Genomic DNA, 24,209 nt, shown 5'->3' with positions numbered 1-24,209 from the left:
TCAGTGAGAAAAATGGTGACGTGTTCAATACTTATTTCCCCCGCTTTACATTCTCTATGCAAATGTTTCCCCTAGGTCAGTCTCGAACCCAGGACCCCAGAGCTGCAAGACAACAATACTAAATAACCGGCAGTCATTTTAAATTATTTAGGAAGCCTAGTTTGTACTAGAATAACTACCTCATACTAGGGCAATGGTGGATGAAAGGTCCCGGCATGCTGAAAGTTGTAGTTTTGCAACAGCTGGAGGGTTGCAGGTTTGACCCACCTAGTCTAAACCGGAAACTGTATTTTCTCTTTTTGGCTGAAGGTTTAAGGTAAATGAGTAAATTTAACAAACCATTACAATTCCTATAGCACATAACCCAATGCTCAAAAATTCTAGCTGCACCAGAAGTGATGAAAAATAGTCCCAAAAATAGCAGATGCACCAGGTATTAGTAACACATGTCCCTGGAGTATGGTGTGCCCGGAGAATGGTGAGTGCATCCTTTATTATTTTTACAATCTTCCAAACTTAAATGGGCAGTGTCAGCGAGTCAAAAATGTTTATATGTTGTACATCTTGGCAAAACATTAACCTTTCTAATATCCTTCATAAGAAAATGTTATCTCTTTTTTTTTTAAATAAAAATCATGGCTTATTTAAAAAAACAAAAAACAAAAAAAAAAAAAACACCACTAGGGGTCCCCATACCATCTGGAACATAGACCCTGTTTGGCTGCAGCATCATCTTTGTCCTATATGAAGCACAGGCTGAGACAAGGTCCAGGAAGTGAGGGCGGAACTAGCAGTCCTCTGTGCTCACTCCTGTCCTATCAGACTGCAGACAGAAAACAGAGAGGAGGGGGTTACAGAGCAGCCTGCAGTGGTTGGATGAAGAGACACCACACAGCACAGCAGACTCAGGGAGGAAGATGAGTCATGCAGAGTGAGGACACGCCACCTCAAAAGTAGAGGATGACAAAGCAATTGAGCAAGAGAATAAAGGTGTGAGAGAAATGTAGGTGCTAGACACCAAAATTCTATGTATATCATCAGAATTAAGTACCATATAAGTAACATATAATATTTTGTTTTTGTGGGATAGTAAGGTACTCTTAAAGAAAAAAAAAGTAAAAAAACATTTAAATGCCGAAACAAGACAGGTTTTGGACCTTACATGGACACAATTGTGCTCGTAAGAGAAACGCCAAAGTCCAATAAATAAGACTGCCAAATAACTGGGTCACATATGGCAAATAATTCTGCACACCACATAAAGAGCCTAGTGGCTTTATGGGGGACATTTATGGCAAGGCAGCATACAGATGTTCTGTTGTAGGGAGCCTGTATTGGTCTTTTGGAGTCTGAAGGTGACCTCTGGAAAAAACAAAAAAAACACAATAGAGGAAATTTATCAAACTATTTGCTGGTGATATGCTCAGCGCAGTGTCATGTAACAGGCCTGGGCCCCACCTTCTCCCTGCTGCCCGGCCCGTTACATGACACTGCGCTCAGCGCATCACCGGCCAAAGTAGGACATCGACGCGATCGGTGATCAGCTGATTGCTGTGTGATGCATCAGCCTTCAGGATGCGGAAGAAGACCAGGACCAGAAGACAGAAGAGAGATATCTGCGCACCGGGGGAGCAGCGGAAGGCGAGTTACAGTTTGATAGTTCATTTTTTTGCAGCCCGGGCACAATGGGGGAATAAGAACATTCCGCTGAAGTTCTCCTATAAGGGTAAGGTCACACATAGCATATTTCATGCTGCAGATGCACCAACGGCAGTCACAAGAGCGTGTGCTCTGTTGCAGCCAGGTAGCTCTGTGCGTCCGCTAAGAGCAGGAAACACAGAGCTACTTGGCCGCAGCAGGGAGCTCGCCCTTGTGACTGTAATCGGCGCATATGCAGAATGAAATACGCTGCAGATGCGTTACATGTAAATAGACCCTAAACTGCACTACCAGCACCCCGGCATCGCCCCATGGGGTCCTGAGCTCACTGCATTACAGGTATTTATTTTAATATAATATATATATATATTTTATTTTTTATTTATTTTTTTGTCCCCAATTCCAATCAACGTAACGCTGCGCGGTGCTCATCTGGTTAACAGCACGTTATGTAACTGTAATAACATGAGGGTTTTATATATTTTTTTCTTCTTTAAACATAACCGAGTTCCTTTATTTGCATCCAAACCGCCTTTAAATTCTCATGTGTGCTATAATCCTCGCTCGTGTTGCCTTTTCGCTTGTACTCGCACATATTTGAAGTTCTAGAATTCCAGTAACCCGGGGAAGAGGCTCCAGAAGTTGACTTTTTCTGCAGGTTGGGCATGTGATGCTGCTATATGTACGCTAAGCTCTATGGGAACGGACTTCACAAATTGTTCTCGTGTATTTTAGATACTAAATTGTTCTGGCAAGTGACCTCCGCTTCTCTGTACTTGTAATACGCAGAGAATTTTTTCAGGGCCAAAACATGCATAGCTGAAAGTGTGATATACCGAAACAAGAGAAAAAGAAATGTGACTCCAATCACAAATTAATTCAATGCAGCCACAAATATCAGGCAGATTTTACACAAGTTTATGAGGGACCTTACATAGTTACTGTACAAAGTATGGTTGAAAAAAGACATGCAGCCATCAAGTTCAAGCAAGGAATTGAAGGGAAGGGGTATGGTTGGATGAAGGGGAAGGGATGTGATTTTATATTTCTGCATAAGTGTTAATGTTAGATTGTTCTAGGAATGTATCTAACCCTGTTTAGAAGCTTTCAACTGTTCCTGCTGTGACCAGTTCCTGAGGTAGACTGTTCCATATATTCACAGTTCTTATGGTAAAGAAGGCGTGTCGCCCCTCGAGGCTAAACCTTTTCTTCTCCAGACGGAGGGAGTGCCCCCTCATCCCTTAGGGACGACACGCCTTCTTTACTGTGAGGACTGTGAATTTATGGAACGGTCTACCTCAGGAACTGGTCACAGCAGGAACAATTAAACAGCTTTAAAACAGGGTTAGATACATTCCTGAAACAAAATAACATTAATGCTTATGCAGAATTATAAAACTACATCCCTTTCCCTTATCCCCTTACACCCTTCCCTTCAATTCCCTGGTTGGACTTGATGGACGTATGTCTTTTTTCAACCATACTAACTATGTAACTATATAACCTGGAACAGTTTTTCTCCCCGTATTTTTTGTATGGGCCATTTATATACGTTGATCATATCCCCCCTTAAACGTCTCTTCTCAAGACTAAACAAATGTCATTATATTAATCTTTCCTCATAGCTAAGATGTTCCATGCCCCTTGTGCTGAGCCCAAAAACACTGTCTATACCACCAGATCCGGACCGCAGCCGCCAGTCAGCCGCCACCCACCGGTCCTTCCCTCATTCGTTTGTATAGGTATCTCTAAGACACTGATATAAATGAATAGTCGCGGCCCAGAGCGAGGGAACACTCTGCTCCTTGCCCAGTGCTTCAGTGATGCAGGCTGTGCGATTAGCGTTGCCTGCATCATCTGCTCTGGCCAGGCCTGACTAGAAGAGGCCAGAAATGGGGAGCAGCGCGGAATCTGGGACGGGGAGACAAAGCTCAGGAAAATATTATGGTTCCTCCACCTGTGACTCCCCAGTTGTCACAGAACTACAACTCCCATCATGACTGTCTGTGCATGATGGGAGTTGTAGTTTGCACCAGCTGAAGAGTCACAGTAGCACAGTTTATGTGGAGGCACCTTGGCATCAATAATTGCGGGGGCACGGTGGCAATAATTGTAGGGGCACAGTAACATCAATAATTGTGTGTGGGGGGTAGCATCAATAATTGTGGGGGCACGGCGGCATCATTCATTGTGGGGGCACGGTGGCATCATTCATTGTGGGGGCACGGTGGCATCATTCATTGTGGGGGCACGGTGGAATCATTCATTGTGGAGGCATGGTGGCATCATTCATTGTGGAGGCATGGTGGCATCATTCATTGTGGGGGCACGGTGGCATCATTCATTGTGTGTGTACAGTGGCATCATTCATTGTGGGGGCACGGTGGCATCATTCATTGTGGAGGCATGGTGGTATCATTCATTGTGGAGGCATGGTGGCATCATTCATTGTGGGGGCATGGTGGCATCATTCATTGTGGGGGCACGGTGGCATCATTCATTGTGGGGGCACGGTGGCATCATTCATTGTGGGGGCACGGTGGCATCATTCATTGTGGGGGCACGGTGGCATCATTCATTGTGGGGGCACGGTGGCATCATTCATTCATTCCAAAGGATAAGGGATAACATTTCTGATCGTGAAGGGTCCCCTGTGATCTCGGGGCTGTAGCGTAACTGTCATGGAAGCCTGGGGGGGGGTCACGCCACACCCCCTCCATTCATGTCTATGGAAGTGGGTGTGGCGGCTGTGTACTAGCTATCACATCTCCTCCCATAGATATGAATGGAGGGGGTGTGGCGGCTGTATTCACCAGTCATCCGGCATGGCATGGAGTTTGCTCCGTGCACCGGATGACTGGGGTGCCATTGGGGGTCCAGCCCTTTGGATAGGGGATAACATGTCTAGCAGAGGAGTACCCCTTTAATGAAGAATACGACTAGTTACCATAATAGACGTCAGAAGAGTGTACACGCCTCTGTTAAAGAAGAGACAAGAGATTTTTAATGTTTGCCAACCTGTGGCCTTGCTGCTGTTGCAGAACTACAACTCTCAGCATGCCCAGACAGCACTGTACTTTTGCAATGGCAGCAGAGTCACAGGTTGGAGAACAGTGCACTGTAGAAACTTTACTGTAGGTCATACAGCCTGTGCCTAGAAGGTATTTTGTAGAACTCACCAGCCCAGGTGTTAATATTAATGTAATCCTTATTAATATTAAAGTCTATACAATAATAAAAATAGTTATAAAAAAAAATTATAATGCAATATGGCACTTATAACAGCAAAGTGTTAACTTTTTCTTTACCCTGTCTTTAACATACATAAAAAAAATAAAAATAAAATAAAAGAATACTCTATACACTGCCTCAGCAAAACTATACTGTGACACAGAACAGGACACTTTGCAGGCGAAGCGGGAGAGAACCAAAATAGCAAAAGGGGAAAATGTATGTGGCTGTGTTTATATGTGCTCATGTCCTTTAAAACAACCCACCCGCCCCCTCGTACCGCTATAAACAAAAAAGTGAATTTCCCAAGCTGAATGGAATTAACAGCAGAGCCCAAGTCAAAAAATTCCACGAATCAACACTGCCACCTGGTGGCCAGCGCCACAAGTACAAAAAAAATAAATCAACCTGTTGATTTTATACTAAATCTTTAGACTGAGCAGAGCTGGTTGTGTTCTATGAATTTCATATATAAAACTGTAGACCATTGTTTCCCAACTAGTGTGCCCCCAGCTTTTGCAAAACTACAACTCCCAGCATGCCCGGACATAAACATATAAAATAAAAAAATACATATATTAAAATTTTTTTGTTTAAAGGGGTACTCCTCTGCTCGGCGCTTACAACAAACTGTTCCGAATGCTTAGAGCCGGCGCCGGGAGCTTGTGACGCCATATCCCCGCCCCCTCATGAAGCCACGAGCTGACTCCATCCGTCTCATTAAAGGAGATATCCAGTGCTGAAAAACGTATCCAATCTCCTAAGGATAGGGGATGAGTTCCGGCTACCGGTACGGGGCCCCGGTAGCCAGCGGGAAGGGGGCGTGTTGACCACCGCACGAAGCGGCGGCTGTCGCGCCCCTTCAATACAACTCCATGGCAGAGCCGGAGCGCTGCCTTCGGCAATCTCCAGCTCTGCCATAGCGATGTATTGAGGGGGGGCGTGTTGGCTGCCGCTTCGTGCGGTAGTCGACACCTTCTATCTGGCCAGCGAGCCGTGGGCCCCGTACAGGAGATCGCGGGGTTGGGCCCCAGTGGTCAGACCCCCTGCGATCTGAAACTTATCCCCTATCCTTAGGGTAGGGGATAAGTTTCTCAGCACTGGACTACTCCTTTAAAATGAATGGGGTGCGGCAGGGGCGAGGATACGGCAGTAGTCTGTTTTCAGATTCTCCCGCCGGATCTGGCTCCCCAAAACCTGATGTGAATGAGCCCTTATTTGAAAGTTTAAATAGATCCTTCAGAAACGGACATTTAAACTAGGATTCATTCAACCACATGAACAGATCCTAGCTGAACGAATATCATGTGAACTTAGCCTAAGGCCGAATGGGCCTGAACGGGTCGGAGCAGAATGGACACCATCAGGTCCCATTAACTTTGAATGGAGTCAGTCGGGTTTCCATCAGGTGTCCGTTGTTTTAGCAGAGTAAAAAATGACTGCCCATAGTTTAGACAGACTCCGTGACGGAGCGTATAACAACGGATCACAACGATGTGAACTTAGCCAAAGAGTAAGATGGCAAATTCAGCTCTGTATAACAAATCTACTAAAGAGAGAAATCAGCAGACGGCTGCAACAAAATGAGTTGTAGAGTTCATGAGATACATAAAGGGAGTGGATGTGACATGACATTAACTAGATGCGCAATGTGTTGTTCTAGACTAAATATTGTTTCTGAATTTTTGTCCTAATCGTGGAAATATTTCAAAGGGATTTTCCAGCCCAATAAAATTCATTTAAAGAGTAGTAATACAACCCCCTAGTGACCACCCCCACCACCGGAGATGTCATGTAGTCCACTTGTTACTACTGCAGCCAACGACTAGGCACAGAGATGACCTTAAAGGGATAGACATGTCACCACTACAGCGCATAATTAACTGCGGCAGTCACATGTCCACACGTCAGGTTACCACTGGAGTCAGATATTTAGAAAACAATGAGGGAAGCGTCACCAAGGTTAGCAGGGGATTGGTAAGGTCAGTTTTACCACTTTTGTTATTTTATTCTATTATGAAGTCCTGGGGCTGGAGAACCCCTTTAAGGGTAGGGTCACATGTGCCATATTTTGCTGCGTATTTGCTGCTGTGTATTTTCCAACCAACTGAAGTCAATGGGCAGCAAAATCAACTGTGTATTTTGGTACTCACCGACTTCAATGGGTAGGAAAATACACAGCAGCAACGACACGTCTGACCCTAGCTAAAGGGCTCTCAAAATTAATGGCTTACCCTCCATATTAGGCTGCATTCACACCTCACAGTGACCCCAGTAGGCTCAGTTTTGACCTGTATGCGGTTTCCTAACTGGACCTAAAACCGTAGTATACTACGGTATTAGGTCCGGGTCAAAACTGAGCTGACCGGAGTCACTGTTTGACTCTGGTCGGCTCATTAAAGTAAATTGAGTCACGGGCTGATCCGGCTGGGGTACGGGAGCGCCCGGTTTTCCCTTCCCCCAGCCAGATCTGGCAGCCGGATGTAAAAAACGAGGTGTGAATGCAGCCTTAGATTGGTGGTGGTGGGGGGGTTAATCTCCGACACACCAGCAGATTGAAGAAGCTGTGTCTCTTCAATGGGAATTGTGTTCTGCAGCAGGACCTGAACTACCATAATATTGTATGGAATGACAGTATGCCTGCCCGATCAAAGCTCCATACCTCTTTATCATAGCAGAAGACTCAGAACACCCTAAAGAGTTAAAGGGGTACTCCACTCCTAGACATCTTATCCCCCATCCAAAGGATAGGGGATAAGATGTCTGATCGCAGGGGGACCATCACGATCTCGGCTGCGGCACCCCAGACATACGGTGCACAGAGCGAACGTCGCTCCATGCCAGATGACTGGCGATGTGGGGCGGCGGCTCATGAAGTCCCAGTTACGCCCCGCTCGTGACGTCACGGCCACGCCCCATCAATGCAAGTCTATGGGAGGGGGCGTGCCATCCGTCACGCCCCCTCCCATAGACTTGCATTGATGGGGCGTGGCTGTGACGTCAAGAGCGGGGCATGGCGTCACGAGCCTCCGGCTCTGCACCCGACGTTCTAAACGGATAGGGGATAAGATGTCTAGGGGCGGAGTACCCCTTTATCATTCAACCTCTATCCTGTGCAGAGGTGATGACTATTGTTTGTGGGAATGACCCTCTACCTTGTCCTCCATGATCATTTCCTGTTAAAAAGGAAACAGAAATTTTGAACATGTATATTTTACATTTTATTGTGTATGGGAAATTGAATGACACAGAAGGTGCAGGCATCTGTGGTTTTCCATAGGACTGTAGATAATGCAATGACAGATATAGCTCTGCTCCATCTGTGTGTGCTCGTCACTCAGCACAAGGATATTTCCGTGTGCACCGGAGAGGGAATTCCAGGGAAACAATCATCCTATGGCTCTCCTATCTGATGAACTACGTGCAGATACAAGCATGTTATAGTTGTAAATATGCATAGTAAACTAGTATCAACGCTCATAAATAATATATTAGCTATCAGCTGGAGGCTTCACAGAAGACCTGCCCAGGATAGAAGAAATAGAAATGGAGCAACCGGCACCAAAGCTTCAAGGTCCTGAATTTGCAGACCATAAGACATGCAACTATGGTCCTGGCTGCAACTACTTATACTAAACATGTTCAGTCCATAAAAATATAAGGACCAAGGTACAGAATAGTAAAGACAAAGCTTAGGAAGTCTGCAGTGGCATAAGGGAGGGATTGCAGGATCCATTAAAGGGCTATTCCAGGAAAAAACTTTTTTTTTTTATATCAACTGGCTCCAGAAAGTTAAACAGATTTGTAAATTTTGTATAAAAAGAATGGAGGACGGCACTCACCCAAGATGGTAGCTTCAAAACGGTTCTTTATTGCATAAACACGGTGGCAGTGTCAGACAGGTGAATGGACAGGAACGCTGAGGGCCTCAGCGTTCCTGTCCATTCACCTGTCTGACACCGCCACTGTGTTTATGCAATAAAGAACCGTTTTGAAGCTACCATCTTGGGTGAGTGCCGTCCTCCATTCTTTTTATACATATTGGATTTGTCTGCTGTCTTTGGACTGAGCACCACAGAGACTTGGACTTTTGCTTCTATTATTCACCTGTTGCCGACTACTTGCCGTATACACAGCAGTGCCAGATTCTGTACCTATGTTTTGTTAGATTTGTAAATTACTTCTATTAAAAAATTGTAATCCTTTCAATAATTACCAGATGCTGAAGTTGACTTGTTGTCTTCTGTTTGGCAACCGTGCTCTCTGCTGACATCTCTGCTTGTCTTGGGAACTGCACAGAGTAGAGCAAGAGGTTTGCTATGGGGATTTGCTTCTAAACTGGGCGGTTCCCGAGACACGTGTCATCAGAGAGCACTTAGACAGAAAAGAACAACTCAACTTCAGCAGCTCATAAGTACTGAAACGATTAAGATTTTTTAATAGAAGTAATTTACAAATTTGTTTAACTTTATGGAGCCAGTTGATATATATAAAAAAAGTTTTTTCCTAGATAACCCCTTTAATATAGAGTAAATATAGTGCATTTCCTGTCATCAAATATTTGAGAGTCACTGCCACTTGTCCCCAATCTATACCTGAACATTAGCCTGGCACACCAAGTCTGGTCATTTATATCAAGTTTAAAACCATAGCAGCTGGCCGACAACATCATGTTCCATAAAATATTGCCAGTACAAGGTCAGACATAACATTAAAACCACCAGCCTAGTATTGTGCAGATCTCCATTATGCCACCAAAAAAGCTCCGATCCATCAAGGCCTAGACTCCCCAAGACCTATGAAGGTGACCTGTGGTATCTGACACCATGACATTAGCAGAAGATCCTGTAAGTCCTGTAAGGCTCCTTTCACACTACTGTTTGTGCCCGGTAGGTGATGTTCGTTAGGAAGATAGTGGGAGAAAAATTTGTGCTTGCGACGTCTTGTTCTCCCACTATCTTCGGCCGCAATAACGGGAGTTATAACGGACATTAGAGGAATCCCATTCAAGTGATTGGGATCCTCATTGCCCGTTATGCTCTGTTACAATAATGGACGTTGAGGGTGGTCAAAGTGGAAAAAAAAGAGCCCTTACCTTAACGTCCGTTGTAACAGAGCCACTTTCATAGTGTGAAAGTAGCCTAAATTGTGAGGTGAGGCCTCCATGGATCGCACATCCCACAAATGCTCCACGTCAATGTCTTGAACTCTTTGTCATAGAAACATGTGTCGGCAGATAAGAGCCATTTGGCCCATCTAGTCTGCCAAATATCGTACTTGTCCCAACCTTATATGAAGGATAGCCTTATCCCTATGCCTATCTTATATGAAGGATAGCCTTATCCTTATGCCTATCTTATATGAAGGATAGCCTTATACCTATCCCTATCTTATATGAAGGATAGCTTTATGCATATTCCTATTTTATATGAATGATAACCTTATACCTATCCCTATCTTATATGAAGGATAGTCTTATCCTTATGCCTATCTTATATGAAGGATAGCCTTATACCTATCCCTTTCGTATATGAAGGATAGTCTTATACCTATCCCTATCTTATATGAAGAATAGCTTTATGTATATCCCTATCTTATATGAAGGAAAGCCTTATACCTATCCCATACATGCTTAAAATCCTTCACTGTATTTGCAGCGACCACTTCTGCAGGAAGGCCATTCCATGCATCCACTACTCTCTCAGTAAAGTAATACTTTCTCCTATTACTGCAGAAACCTTTCCCCTCTAATATAAAACTATGTCCTCTTTTTCTTCTTGGTAGTTTTTCTTCTTTTAAATATGCTCTCCTCCTTTACTGTGTTGATTCCCTTTATGTAAATAAAAGTTTCTATCATATCCCCTCTGTCTCTTCTTTCTTCCAAGCTATACATGTTAAGGTCCTTTGACCTTTCCTGGTAGGTTTTATCATTCAACCCATGGACTAGTTTAGTAGCTCTTCTCTGAACTCTCCAAAATATCTATATCCTACTGAAGAAGGATATAGATATTTTTGACAGATAATTCCTGAACAATGTACTGTGGCCGGGGCATTATCCTCATGAAGTGGGATTAGGGTATTTCACCGTCATTAAGGCGAGGACTTGGTCTGTAGAATGTTTAGGTAGCTGGTTCAAAGTAACATCCACATAAATGCCAGGACCCATATTTTCCAGGCAGAACATTGACCAGAGCATTACACAGGCTTTACCAGCTTGCCTTCTTTCAATACTTGTGCCATCTGTTCCCCATGTGACACACACGCTGAGCTGTCTACATGATTTAAAATGTGATTCACCAGACCAGGTCACCTCATTACATTGCTCCATACTCCAGTTCTGATTCTCGTGCCCTTTGTAGTCTGTTTTGGTGGTGGACAGGGATTAGCATGGGCACTCTGGTCAACTCTGATCAACTGGCAACTACGCAGCCCTATCATGGTCAGAAGGAATTTTTTCATCAATTTATTCTACAGTAGCTCCTCTGTGTCATCAGACTTAAAAGGGCTAGTCTTCACACCACACGCATCATCATAAAGCTATGGGTGCCAATGAGCTTGTCGCCATTTCACTGGTCCTGCAGATAACTTCTGCAACATATGGCGAAGATCTGTAAATAATCTTATCCACTTGCCTGCAACTGTGTTCTGTTCTGCAATTTTGCAGTGAAAATCAGCCTGAAGAATAGCAGTAATTTCATCCAGTGTGGATTTCAACTTCAGGAACGACATCTACTTCTAATTATAGCATTTACTCATATGGTGACAAAGGGGTGCAAATTAGAATTGTCAAACTGTGACGCTAGGGTACCGTAAACCTACCTGGTCCGAGGTGGAGACAGCGTCTCCTGGGCCAGGCAATAAACACACTGATGCCAGGTTACGGATAACTCATAATACTGACATTGCCAGGGTATAAACTCACCATCTCCTGTGCGGGGAACACATGCAAATTGAAATTAAACTAAATAACTCCTCCCCCCTACACTATATACAGGGCAATTTGGGGGTTCCCAGTGGGCAATCAGGATCACATGGGTACTCTGCATCATACCTTCTTACAGAAATCCAGTACATTCCTTAAAGGTGCAGTGTAACATAATATAAATTAACAGAACAAATATTGCAATGAATATGACAGCATCACCTGAGCAGCAGGGCCTAGATCAGGTACCTGAAGCAATGTTTACCTGACAGGATGCAATCCGGTACTGGGACACCTCATCTTATACATTTTATTTACATATATATATATATATATATATATATATATATATATATATATAAATATATATATATATGAGGAACTGAAAAAAATGCTTCTGCATACAAACATCTACCTTATCTCCACACAATGATCAATTAACTATTTGTGAGTGGCACTTGCGTGCCCCTCACCAGACTCTACAGTCCCACAGCATATGTAAGTCCACTCCCTACGATATTTTCACCAGCTTCCTCAAAGAAAATACAGGTGCCGTGGTTGTACTCAAGGTTGTTGTTCTTTTTGGTTTCTTATTGCTTGATGGAATAAAATCTGTGTCCGCCATTTGTTAGACCTTGATAACTTAGAACAAGTAAATGGAAAAAAATGTTTCATAGGACGCAGTGAAAAAAATTGCGCAAATCTTCAGTATGATCTTATTTCCCCCAGCTACACGTCCTTATACAAGTTATAACTAAAGCCAAACCAATTAATAACAGAAATAATAGACAAAAAATCCAGACTCTGAATTCTCCTTCAAGTGAATATCTCAGGGCACCTTCCCTGAACTCATCCTGAACCACATCAACCTCCAGACATTATGATTGAGTCCACTGTCCCGCATCTTATTACATTTCATGAAATATCCAGCAAAAAACTCTTTCACAGTTCAAGAGGATTGTGCTATTTATTGTGATAAAAATCAATGAGATACGAGACGTTCCAAGCCAGGAGTGAAACAAATGTGGCCCTTTCAGACCCTGAACACTAAATTCTTTCATGTATGGTCAGCGGACTATAAGGCAGCAGGGTCGTCTTTCATAAAGCAGGGTATTCTTTTATCACTATAATACTTCATTCAAGAATCGGCACATAGGATTTGTCTCAAGTTCCCCCTACAACTATTGGTGGACGTCCTCGGGACTGTTTAAACTGGCTACCCAAAACATAGTAACATAAGTCAGAGGACACATTCATCCTGGCCTACGTACAACGGCCTTCAAAATATTGCTCTAAACTTGCGACCGAAGTTCTTTCTCTTTACTAATCTTATAATTACAATCAAATGAGGAAAAAACCCTCAAGACCCTGCTAGACTGAGATCTCTGTTGGTTCTACTGTATGATGCTTGAATTTCAAAGGATGTCCTATGAAAACAATGTATCCCCTCCAGGACTGGCTCTTTCCAGATACAAGTGGCTGCTCTTGACCTAAAAGGTCAACATGAAGCATACCCTGCAGTGAACGATGCCTAGCTTCTCAGCCATGCTGGATACCAAGCAAAGTGTTGGGTAAATAACGCAGGAAGGAAGAAGCTTCATACATTGCAGTCAAAGACGTAGTATTGGTTACTGATCACTCTTACATGCTATCGAGCTGTCTACTAGTTTTTATGTCAAGAATAAAGCAGTTTTCAAGCCTATTTTTGCTAACTAACCAACCAGTCATCCTTACGAATCATTACGGTTATGCTAGTATTGGAGGATAGCAAAGTCTCCTCTAATGCACCTGGCAAATCTACTGTCTATGCCCAGCACACATGGGGGGATTTATCAAAACCAGTGTAAAGGAAGGGTGGTCCAGTTGCCCCTTGCAACCAGATTGCTTTTTCATAGTTCACAGGCCTCTTTAAAATTGTAAAAAGTGATCTGATTGGTTGCAATGGGCAACTGAACCATTCTTCCTTTACACTGGCTTTGATAAATATCCCCCATGGTCCTGAGACTGGCAGGACCTGGGGATTGCATAATTTTAAGGGTATGGTTAGAGGTTTGTTTAGGGTCTAATTTGGTTTTAGGGTTTGATTAACATTAGGTATCTGGGGTTGAATGAGTTTAGGGGTGGTATTTGGGGTTTGGATGTTGAATAAGTTTAGAGGTTTGATCTAGGGTCTAAATAAGTTAAGGGGTCAGGTATGGGGTCTAATCTATATAGAAACTCCATAATGTGTTATTTGTATTGCAGCACTTATTTTTGTATGCAAAACCTTGAAGGTGTACAAGTATGGTGGGATCTTCAGACATGTCAACCAAATGTGCCAGAAGGTCACATCAATGGGGGTCCAGGAGATGAGACCCCTACTGATGTTAAGTCAGAAGTGACCCGGTATTTGTTTTTTGTTTTCAGTAGAGGGATGGCTTCAATTTTTTTTCCACCTCTGCATTGCAACAGATGACTCATGGAAATTAACCCCTTAAGGACCCAGCCCATTTTCACCTTAAGGACCCGAGCATTTTTTGCACATCTGAAAACTGTCACTTTAAGCATTAATAACTCTGGGATGCTTTTACTTTTCATTTTAATTCCGACACTGTTTTTTCGTGACATATTCTACTTTATGTAAGTGGAAATTTTTTGTCGATACTTGCATAATTTCTTGGTGAAAAATTCCAAAATTTTATGAAAAATTTGAAAATGTTGCATTTTTTTAACTTTGAAACTCTCTGCTTGTAAGGAAAATGGACACATATACAATATGTCTACTTAATGTTTACGTCATAACATTGACATGTTTTTACAAAATTTTCAAAATCTGAATTTTTCAGGGACCAGTTCAGATTTGAAGTGGATTTGAAGGGCCTTCATTTTGGAAATACCCCATTAATGACCCTATTATAAAAACTGCACCCCTCAAAGTATTCAATATGACATTCAGTAAGTGTGTTAACCCTTTAGGTGTTTCACAGGAATAGCAGCAAAGTGAAGGAGAAAATTCAAAAGCTTAATTTTTTACACTCGCATGTTCTTGTAGACCCAGTTTGGGGATTTTACAAGGGGTAAAAGGAGAGAATCGCCCACAAAACTTGTAATCCAATTTCTCTTGAGTAAGAAAATACCTCATATGTGTATTTAAAGTGTTCGGCGGGCGCAGTAGAGGGCTCAGAAGGGAAAAAGTGACCATGGGATTTTGAATAGTGAGTTTTTCTGAAATGGTTTTTGGGGGGCATGTCACATTTAGTAAGCCCCTATGGAGCCAGAACTGCAAAAATAAAACCCACATGGCATACTATTTTGGAAACTACACTCCTCAAGGAACATAAAAAGGGGACCAGTTAGTCTTAACACCCCACAGGTGTTTGACAACTTTTCGTAAAATTGATCTATTTTTTTCCACTAAAATGCCGTTTTTTCCCAACATTTTAACAAGGGGTAATAGGAAAAAATGCCCCCCCCCCCCACCCAAATATGTAGCCCCATTTGATCTGAGTATGGAAATACCCCTTGTATGGACGTCAAGTGCACTGCGGGTGAACTACAATGCTCAGAGAAAGAGTCACATTTGGCTTTTGGACAGCAAATTTTGCTGAAATGTTTTTTGGGGGGCAAGTCCCATTTAGGAAGCCCCTATGATGCCAGAACAGCAAAAAAAAAAAAAAACACATGGCATACTATTTTGGAAACTACACCCCTCAAGGCACATAACAAGGGGTACAATGAGCCTTTACACCCCACAGGTGTTTGACAAATTTCCGCTAAAGTTGGACGTGAAAATGAAAAATTTGATGGTTACCCACATTTTTCCTTTTCACAAGGAGTAATAGGAGAAAGAACCTCCCAAAATTTGTAACACCACTTCTTCTGAGTAAGGAAATACCCCATATGTGAATGTAAAGTGCTCTGCGGGCAAACTACGACGCTCAGAAGAGAAGGAGCAACACTGAGCTTTTTTAGAGAGAATTTGGTTGGAATAGAAGTTAGGGGTCATGTGCATTTACAAAGCCCCCCGTAGTGGGACCCCCCGACATGTGGCCCCATTTTGGAAACGGCACCCCTCACAGAATTTAATAAGGGGTGCAGTGAGCATTTACACCCCACTGGCGTTTTAACAAATCTTTGGAACAGTGGGCTGTGCAAATGAAAAATTGTATTTTTCATTTTCACGGACCAATGTTCCCAAAATCTGTCAGACACCAGTGGTGTATAAAGGCTCATTGAACCCCTTATTAAATTCTGTGAGGTGTGTAGTTTTCAAAATCGGGTCACATGTGGGGGTGTCCACTGTTCTGGCACCATGGGGGCTTTGTAAACACACATGGCCTTCAATTTCGGACACAATCTCTCTCCAAAAGTCCAATGGAGCTCCTTCTCTTCTGAGTATTGTAGTTCGCCTGCAGAGCACTTTACATCCACGTATGGGGTATTTCCCATAAATGGGGCTATAAATTTTGGGAGGCTTTTTTTCCCTCTTTTCCCTTGTGAAAATGTAGGGTAACACCAGCATTTTAGTGAAAAAAAAAAAATGTTTTCTTAATTTTCACATCCAACGTTAACGAAAATTCGTCAAACACCTGTGGGGTGTTAAGGCTCACTATACCCCTTGATACGTTCCATCAGGGGTGTAGTTTCCAAAATGGGGTCACATGTGGGTATTTATTGTTTTGCGCTTATGTCAGAACTGCTGTAAAATCAGCCACCCCTGTGCAAATCACCAATTTAGACCTCAAATGCTGGGAGTTGCAGTTATGCAACAGCCGGAGACACACTGGTTGCAAAACACAGTTTGTTACTTAACCCAGTGTTTCGCTAGCAGTGTGCCTTCAACTCCCAGCATGTACGGTCTGCAAGTGCATGCTGGGATTTGTAGTTTGCAACAGCTGGAGGGATAAAGGTTGCGAAACACTGAGTTAGGTAACAAAATCTGTTTCACAACCAGTGTGCCTTTAGCTGTTGCAAAACTACAACTCTCAGCATGCATTGACAGCCGAAGGGCATGCTGGGAGCTGTAGTAATACAACAGCTGGAGGCACACTACTACATCTCCCAGCATGCCCTTTGGCTGTTTGTGCATGCTGGTTGTTGCAGTTATGCAACAACTGGCGGCACACTTTTTCATAGAAAAAAAGTGCCTTCAGCTGTTGAATAACTATAAGCCCCAGCATGCACAAACAGCCAAAGGGTATGCTGGGAGTTACATAGTTACATAGTTACATAGTTACATAGTTAGTACGGTCGAAAAAAGACATATGTCCATCAAGTTCAACCAGGGAATTAAGGGGTAGGGGTGTGAATTAAGGGGTAGGGGTGTGAATTAAGGGGTAGGGGTGTGTTTTATATTTCTTCATAAGCATTAATCTTATTTTGTTCCAGGAATGTATCTAATCCTGTTTTAAAGCTGTTAATTGTTCCTGCTGTGACCAGTTCCTGAGGTAGACCGTTCCATAAATTCACAGTCCTCACGGTAAAGAAGGCGTGTCGCCCCTTGAGACTAAACTTTTTTTTCTCCAGACGGAGGGAGTGCCCCCTCGTCCTTTGGGGGGGTTTAACCTGGAACAGTTTTTCTCCATATTTTTTGTATGGGCCATTAATATACTTATATACGTTTATCATATCCCCCCTTAAACGTCTCTTCTCAAGACTAAACAATTGTAACTCCTAGTTTTGCCTCTCGCTGTCCATGCAGGGAGTTGTTGCTTAGCAACAGCAGGAGGGGAACAACTCACCTCCTCTTGTATCCAGCCACCGCCACTGAGGACGCTGATGCCGCTGCCGCCAGGGACCCCCGCCTGCCCCGATGGACAGGTAAGGGACCCCCAACTTGCCCTATCAATGCCCGATCCCTTCCCAGCAGGCTCAGTGATTGATCGGTCGTCTGGACCGATCAATCACGCGATCGTGAGGTGTCACCTCACTCCTGCTTTTTTTCTCGGTCACTGGAGACCCAATTAACCAGGAATCGTCACTAAACGGCGGTCTGAATTGACCGGCGATTGCCGACATGGGAGGGTCTCAGGACCCCCCAGGGGTTTGCACCGGGTGAAATAGTTCAGCAGGCATCCCAGTCCGGTCCCCGCCCGGCGAGTGGCGGGGAACGGAATTCCCACGGGTGTACAGGTATGGCCTGGGTCCTTAAGTACCAGGGCATCAGGTCATACCTGTACACCCTGGGTCCCTAAGTGGTTGAAGAGTATATATGTCATGACTGAGGGTGGAAAGGGAAGAGTGAGCCCTAAGCTGTCCCTAGGAAACTTTCCCTGCCTACTCGCCCATCTGTCCTAAACAGCAGATCGACAACCACAGTACCGGTCCCTACCTGAGCTAAAGTGCAGTGGGCGTAAAAACAAATAATATACAGTCTGTCACAGTCCAGAAGCATAACATGAAAACAAGAATATATACAGGCAAACCGGAATGCAGATAAACTGCAGACATGAAAAACATAAACAAGACAAGGTATGGAATAAGTATACAGCAGAAACCAGAATATGCATGGAATGAACAGAAGAACTGAATGTTAAACACTAAACTGATCAGGAACATAGAACACTGTTCACACTGGGACACAGAACTGAAACACACTGGACACCCCACTCCACAAAAGGAGTAGACAGCAATAGTAACTCCAAATAGACTTCTAGCCAGTGGGCACACTCCACTGTGTGATCAGGATACTAGCCTGGAAGGAAACAGAAATATAATACATGGAACACCAAATAAACGGATACTAGTTCAGAGGACACAGATCAGTGAGTAAGGACACTATAGACTAATGGTAAGGCACAGAGGAAACACAAGATCAGTGATCATGTACTCTATGATCAGTGCATGTACTATAAACTTTAAAGACCAGCATTCAAGAACTCTATAAAACCGGATACAAGAAAACAAACTCCACAACGTGGAGGGACACAGGTCCAGATTCAAAGTTATCATCTATCCACAGTAAAGGTGACATGTATCTGATCAGAGAGATACTACTGGGACTCCCAATGATCATTTGAACATGAGTACAGAACATAGAGGTCCCATGTCCTTCAGTTGAACAGAGCACCACCACTCCACTCCCACCACTCTTTTCATTCTCTATGGGACTTTGAACGCTGAGCTCTGAACTAATCAATGTACATAGATCCCATAGCGAATGGGTAGGTGGGAGATCATGTGCTCTGCTGCTACATTCACCTGGAGGGCAAGGGACCTCCATTCTGCTCTCAGTGGTGGGACCCCACTAATTAAATATTGCCTTACAAGATGGAATAATCAAGTTTGTCAGGTCGCAGTCAAAACCACCACACGATCCTCAGGCCCCCCTTTTGATTATACACAGGGCCACACTTGGTCTAAAACTATCCATGCCAGATGATTAGCCATGATTACATAGTGCCAACCTATTCCACAGCACTTTACAATTGGGGAGATGACGCAAATAGAAAAAGAAATCAAAATAAATCAACAAACAAGGAGATACACATACAAGGTGGTTTACCTGGGGGACCAGTAAAAATTATCTATATCATACATCTTTGACTATTCTCTACAACTGAGACTTCGCTAAAACATTGATTGATGGATACTTTTCTGACTGAGAGCAGGGTCACACGGGGCGCATCCGCAGCCGGGAACTTGCACAGCAGTCTCTCTGTGACTGCCATAGGCGCATCTGTAACGTGAAATACGCTGCGGATTAGCCCCGTGCGACCCTGTCCTAACAAGAGTTTAGCATACACTTTAGTTTCCCCAATCTATTGCAATGCAGAAGTGAACATTTGAAGCCATCTCTCTGCTGAAAGCATGTCTGATCTAACAGTAGGGGTACTATCTTCTGGATCTCCATTGATGTTACCTTCTGACACATCTAGTTGACAGGTCTGAAGATTCTTTCCATAAAATACCCTTTAGTGGAGCAGAGGCCACCTATGCTTAATAGGCACAACTGCATGAAATTCTTCATACAATATATTGATCAGGTGTGGGACTAGTCACAGCCTTCACGAATATTCAATATTTGGGATCCAATCAGATGATGTCTCCATAGGTATGTGTAAGAAATCAAGGAGTTTGAGGTGCTCTTTTTTTCCCTAACTAGGTTCATTAACTGATCCAAATAGGATCCTGTTGGTTTTGTAGAACTACAGTAAAGGTCACCACACATTTTTAGACAGCTGTGAGCCAATAACTATCCCTCCTGACCTCCCGATACACTCTCAGTCTGACTAAAATTCAACAAGACCATTTCTCTTTATTCCTCATCATCATCATCTTTGGTGGAGTGTCAGGAGGCCCCCATACACAGGTTTAGTTGCCTAAAGTAATATTAGGAAGCAGTACTTTACTGAGAGAGTAGTGCATGCACGGAATTGCTTTCCTGCAGAAGTTGTAGCTGAAAATACAGTGAAGAAATGTAAGCCTGCATGGGATAGAAGGCTATCCTTCATATAAGATAGGGACATAGACTAAATATAGTATTGGGCAGAAAACATGGGTCGAATGGTTCTTATATGCCGATACATTCTTGTGTTAGGGGGCATTAAGATCGAGCATGTCGAAATCTAACTGTTCAATCCTTTAATGTGGCCTAACATCTTAAACACATTCGTCTGGCTCAGCCAACGCCAGTCTAATGTGTATGACCTCTGGGGAATGACGTGCCATCCGAAAGTGGTCTAAAGTATCCCAAAAGCTTCATTCAAAACAGATTGGAACTTCTGGGATTGCAATGAACCTACTTCAGGCCTATTACGTGATGTGAAACAAATCCTGTAGAACAGCTTGAAGGCATTCAAAAGCCGGTGTACTCCTTTAGTTGTCATTCTACTGTGTGGTTTCAAAACATTTTATTTACAACATTTTACATATAACAAAAGCCGCACATAACAAAAGCAGACACGGTTCCAGCACATTGTCACCCGTGATTAGTTACAACTCGACAGCCTGGAAACACTATACTGCATGTACTAAACAGCATTAAACAAAAAAACACGGCACCCTGCGCTTCAAGGCGACGCCAGCGACCATGACTTTGTAGCCACGCTGTAGAATCAGATTTACTTCTATCCTATGCAGTGCTAATGAACTGCAGACGGGTGACATCCAGAGTGATTCATTTTGTGTGTTTGGCATGCTCCATCTTTTTTTTATTACATTTCGTAAACTAGCGATTTAAGAGGCAGATTATATTCGGAGACCGGGGTTTTTAGGCTTGGCAAACGCGAGAAACAAGAAACATGCAGAAAGTTTTTTTGTAACATTAGTCGGCAGATAAATCCCTGAAAGCCAGCAAACCTTCTCAAATTGGTGTTGGCCGAGATATTGTTTTTCGCAAGTGATGATCGTTTCAAGTGGTGCCTACCTGTTTTTTTTGGAGCGCTCATCCTTTCCTCTTTTGACTCCAAATATTCTTGTAATCAGCGTGCTGAAGAGAAGTGTGGAGGAATTTCTCACCTAAAGTCAACACAAAATGGTTAGAACAAAACATCACAGAGGAAAAAGACTTGCAGATGCCTACAACACTTTCTTTGCATAGAAACACACATCCCAGTACTGAAGGCAAGCCTTAAAGGGGTATTCCGGCCAAATACATCTTATCCCCTATCCAAAGGATAGGGGATAAGATGTCTGATCGCGGGGGGCCCGCTGCTGTGGCTGTGTCTCCAGTCTCAGAAACCTCGTTGTTTCCGGGACTGGAGACCTCACGCCCCCTCCCATTCATGAATAGAGGGGGCGTGGCGTTACTTCTCCAGTCCCGTAAACAAAGAGGCTTCTGAGACTTTAGATGCAGCCCTGCATAGAATGCAGGTGCTGCATGGAGATTGCGCGGGGGTCCCAGCGGCAGGCCCCTCGCGATCAGACATCTTATCCCCTAAGATAAAATGTATTTGGCCGGAATACCCCTTTAAGTGAGAAGTGTAGTCGCAATATTCTGATGCACTTACAGGCTACCGTACCTCAAAATTCCATTTTATTGACTGTTCATGGAGGAATTTTTTAACAAATTTATAGCCCTCCAATTAAAAAAACATTCAATTAATGGTGCAGAAATGTGTTTAGTAAAGCCATAAAGATATAAAGGCATATCATCAACATGGTTGAAGGATCGAGGAAATACAGAAGCTGATCCAAGAAGTAAAGATTGATTACAGATCACCACCATCACAGACCTAAGGTGAAATTAAAATATTGGCTAATGCAGCATTTGTATGTAATACATAGGCAGTCCATAGACAAACTAGAGTTACTGGTTCAAAACAGGTTCGATGAGCAGCAATAACAGGGATCACACTACATCTTTCAAGACTTTTTAAAAGGCCATAGTGAGCTTTTTCATGACACAGATGCCATTGTCGTCTATGGGTGCCACTGTTAATGGGGTACTCCAGGAAAAAAACTTTTTTTTATATATCAACTGGCTCCAGAAAGTTAAACAGATTTGTTAATTACTTCTATAAAAAAAATTTAATCCAGTAATTATCAGCTGCTGAAGTTGAGTTGTTCATTTCTGTCTGGCAACAGTGCTCTCTGCAGACACCTCTTCTTGTCTCGGGAACTGCACAGAGTAGAAGAGGTTCGATATGGGGATTTGCTTCTACTCTGGGCAGTTCCCGAGACGCATGTCATCAGAGAGCACTTAGACAGAAAACAACAACTCAACTTCAGCAGCTCATAAGTACTTAAAGGGTTAATATTATATTATAGAAGTAATTTACACATCTGCAGGCCCAAGGTCCGGGATCACCACGACATAGACAGAGACGGTAAGGGGCGCTCAGAGGCTACGCCGGCTGTTTCGGACGTAGGAACGTCCTTCTTCCGGCCTCAACGTTCACGTCATAGCGTTGCCCTTTTATGGAAGTCCGTGAATGACGGGAGTAACCATAGAAACATATAAACTATGGGTAAACGTGTGGATCAAAAGGGAAGGTCCGGAAAAGCGAAAGGGAAAGAATGGAATAGGTACCATTACCAGATAATGGAGAATAGGGCTATTAGTATAAACTATACGTAAATAGTGTTAACTATAATGTAAGTATAGACTTCAATAGTACCAAGTTACTAGACCCGAAAAGTGGATAAAATAAAGAGTAAATAGTGATTGAAAAGATAATAATGATGAAGGTAGAAAAACAGAAATGTGTATAATTGAATATCTTAATATAATAAAGTGCAGAGAAGGACTAGTGTAATTAATTTAAGAAGGGGGACATGTCGAGCCGCTCATTCAGCCCAGCCGGGCCCTGAGCGCTACATCTGAGAATATAACGTGCTTCACATTGGAGAAGAATATTCTCTCTATCTCCTCCTTGGTTAAGGACTGGAATTTTTTCAATTCCACCAAAACGCAAAACATCTGCATCGTTGTTGTGCATTTCGTGCAGATGTTTCGCTAGGCGTGGGGGACCTGTTCCTTTGGAGAGCGTATATTTATGTTCGCGAAACCTAGCACAGAGTTGTCTCTTGGTCTTTCCTATGTAGTATCTATGACAAGGGCAGATTATGTAATAGACGACAAAGGTGGTTTTGCATGTGATTAATTGTCTAACCGAAATAGAGTAACCACCGAGGCTGAGATGTTTAGCTCCTGTGTTAAATTTGCAAAATTTGCAAGATCCGCAGCGATGGTTACCGACTGGAGAAAGGTTTTGTAGCCAAGACTCATTAAGGGGTGAAGTGTGTTGCTTAAGTTTCTCACCAATAGTTTGATTCTTCCGGTAGGTAATTAGCGGACATAGAGTTGTGACCTGTCTCAAGTCTTCATCAGTAGATAATATATGCCAATGGCGTCTGATGGTGGAATTTATGACGTCGTTCATTTGAGTATTCTTAAACGAGAAAGTGAATCTGCGTGCTGTATCTTGATTCGTTTTTTTCTTAGATCTTTTGTATCGTATCAAATCATTTCTGTTCATTTCTTCAACTTTATTGAACGCTGTCTGGATGATATTGACAGGGTATCCGCGAGCCAACAAAGTTTTTTTAAATCTTCTGCTTGCGCTAAATAAGAGACATGTTCACTATTTAGCCTTTTTAGACGCAAGAATTGACTAAAGGGAATAGCACGTTTAGTGTGTGCAGGGTGTGAACTCTTAAAATGAAGTAGACTATTGCGGGCTATTTCTTTTCTGTAGCCCTCTGTGTGTAGGCCTTGAGGTGTTTTGATGATCCTGATATCAAGGAAGTCCAGATGACTTTGACAGAAAACGGATGTAAACCGCATGTTCATTGTATTAGAGTTTAAATAGCTGACAAAATTATTAAAGTGGTCCTCGGATCCTTCCCATAGGAGTAGCACATCGTCTATGTAACGCTTGTATCCTTTAATGTTGCTGACATAGGTATTATTAGTAGAGAATATGTATTTATGTTCGAATACTGCAAGAAAGATGTTCGCGAAGGTACAAGAGAC

General features: G+C 43.1%; 1 protein-coding gene across 5 annotated transcripts in view; it reads right to left on the bottom strand.

Annotated features, from left to right (window-relative positions):
* Window positions 1-24,209, bottom strand: part of THADA (THADA armadillo repeat containing) — a 706,980-nt gene that overhangs the window by 431,786 nt on the left and 250,985 nt on the right. For all 5 annotated transcript variants that reach the window (XM_056568134.1, XM_056568135.1, XM_056568137.1 and 2 more), the window contains one exon: window positions 21,159-21,250. In XM_056568134.1, coding sequence (XP_056424109.1) covers window positions 21,159-21,250 — 92 coding nt within the window. The remainder of the gene's footprint in view (window positions 1-21,158; window positions 21,251-24,209) is intronic.

The sequence above is a fragment of the Hyla sarda genome, chromosome 3, assembly GCF_029499605.1.
Source record: "Hyla sarda isolate aHylSar1 chromosome 3, aHylSar1.hap1, whole genome shotgun sequence".
In the NCBI taxonomy this organism is placed as follows: Eukaryota; Metazoa; Chordata; class Amphibia; order Anura; family Hylidae; genus Hyla; species Hyla sarda.
The sequence above is the reverse complement of the archived record's forward strand: the minus strand, read 5'-3'. Positions and strand labels throughout refer to the sequence as shown.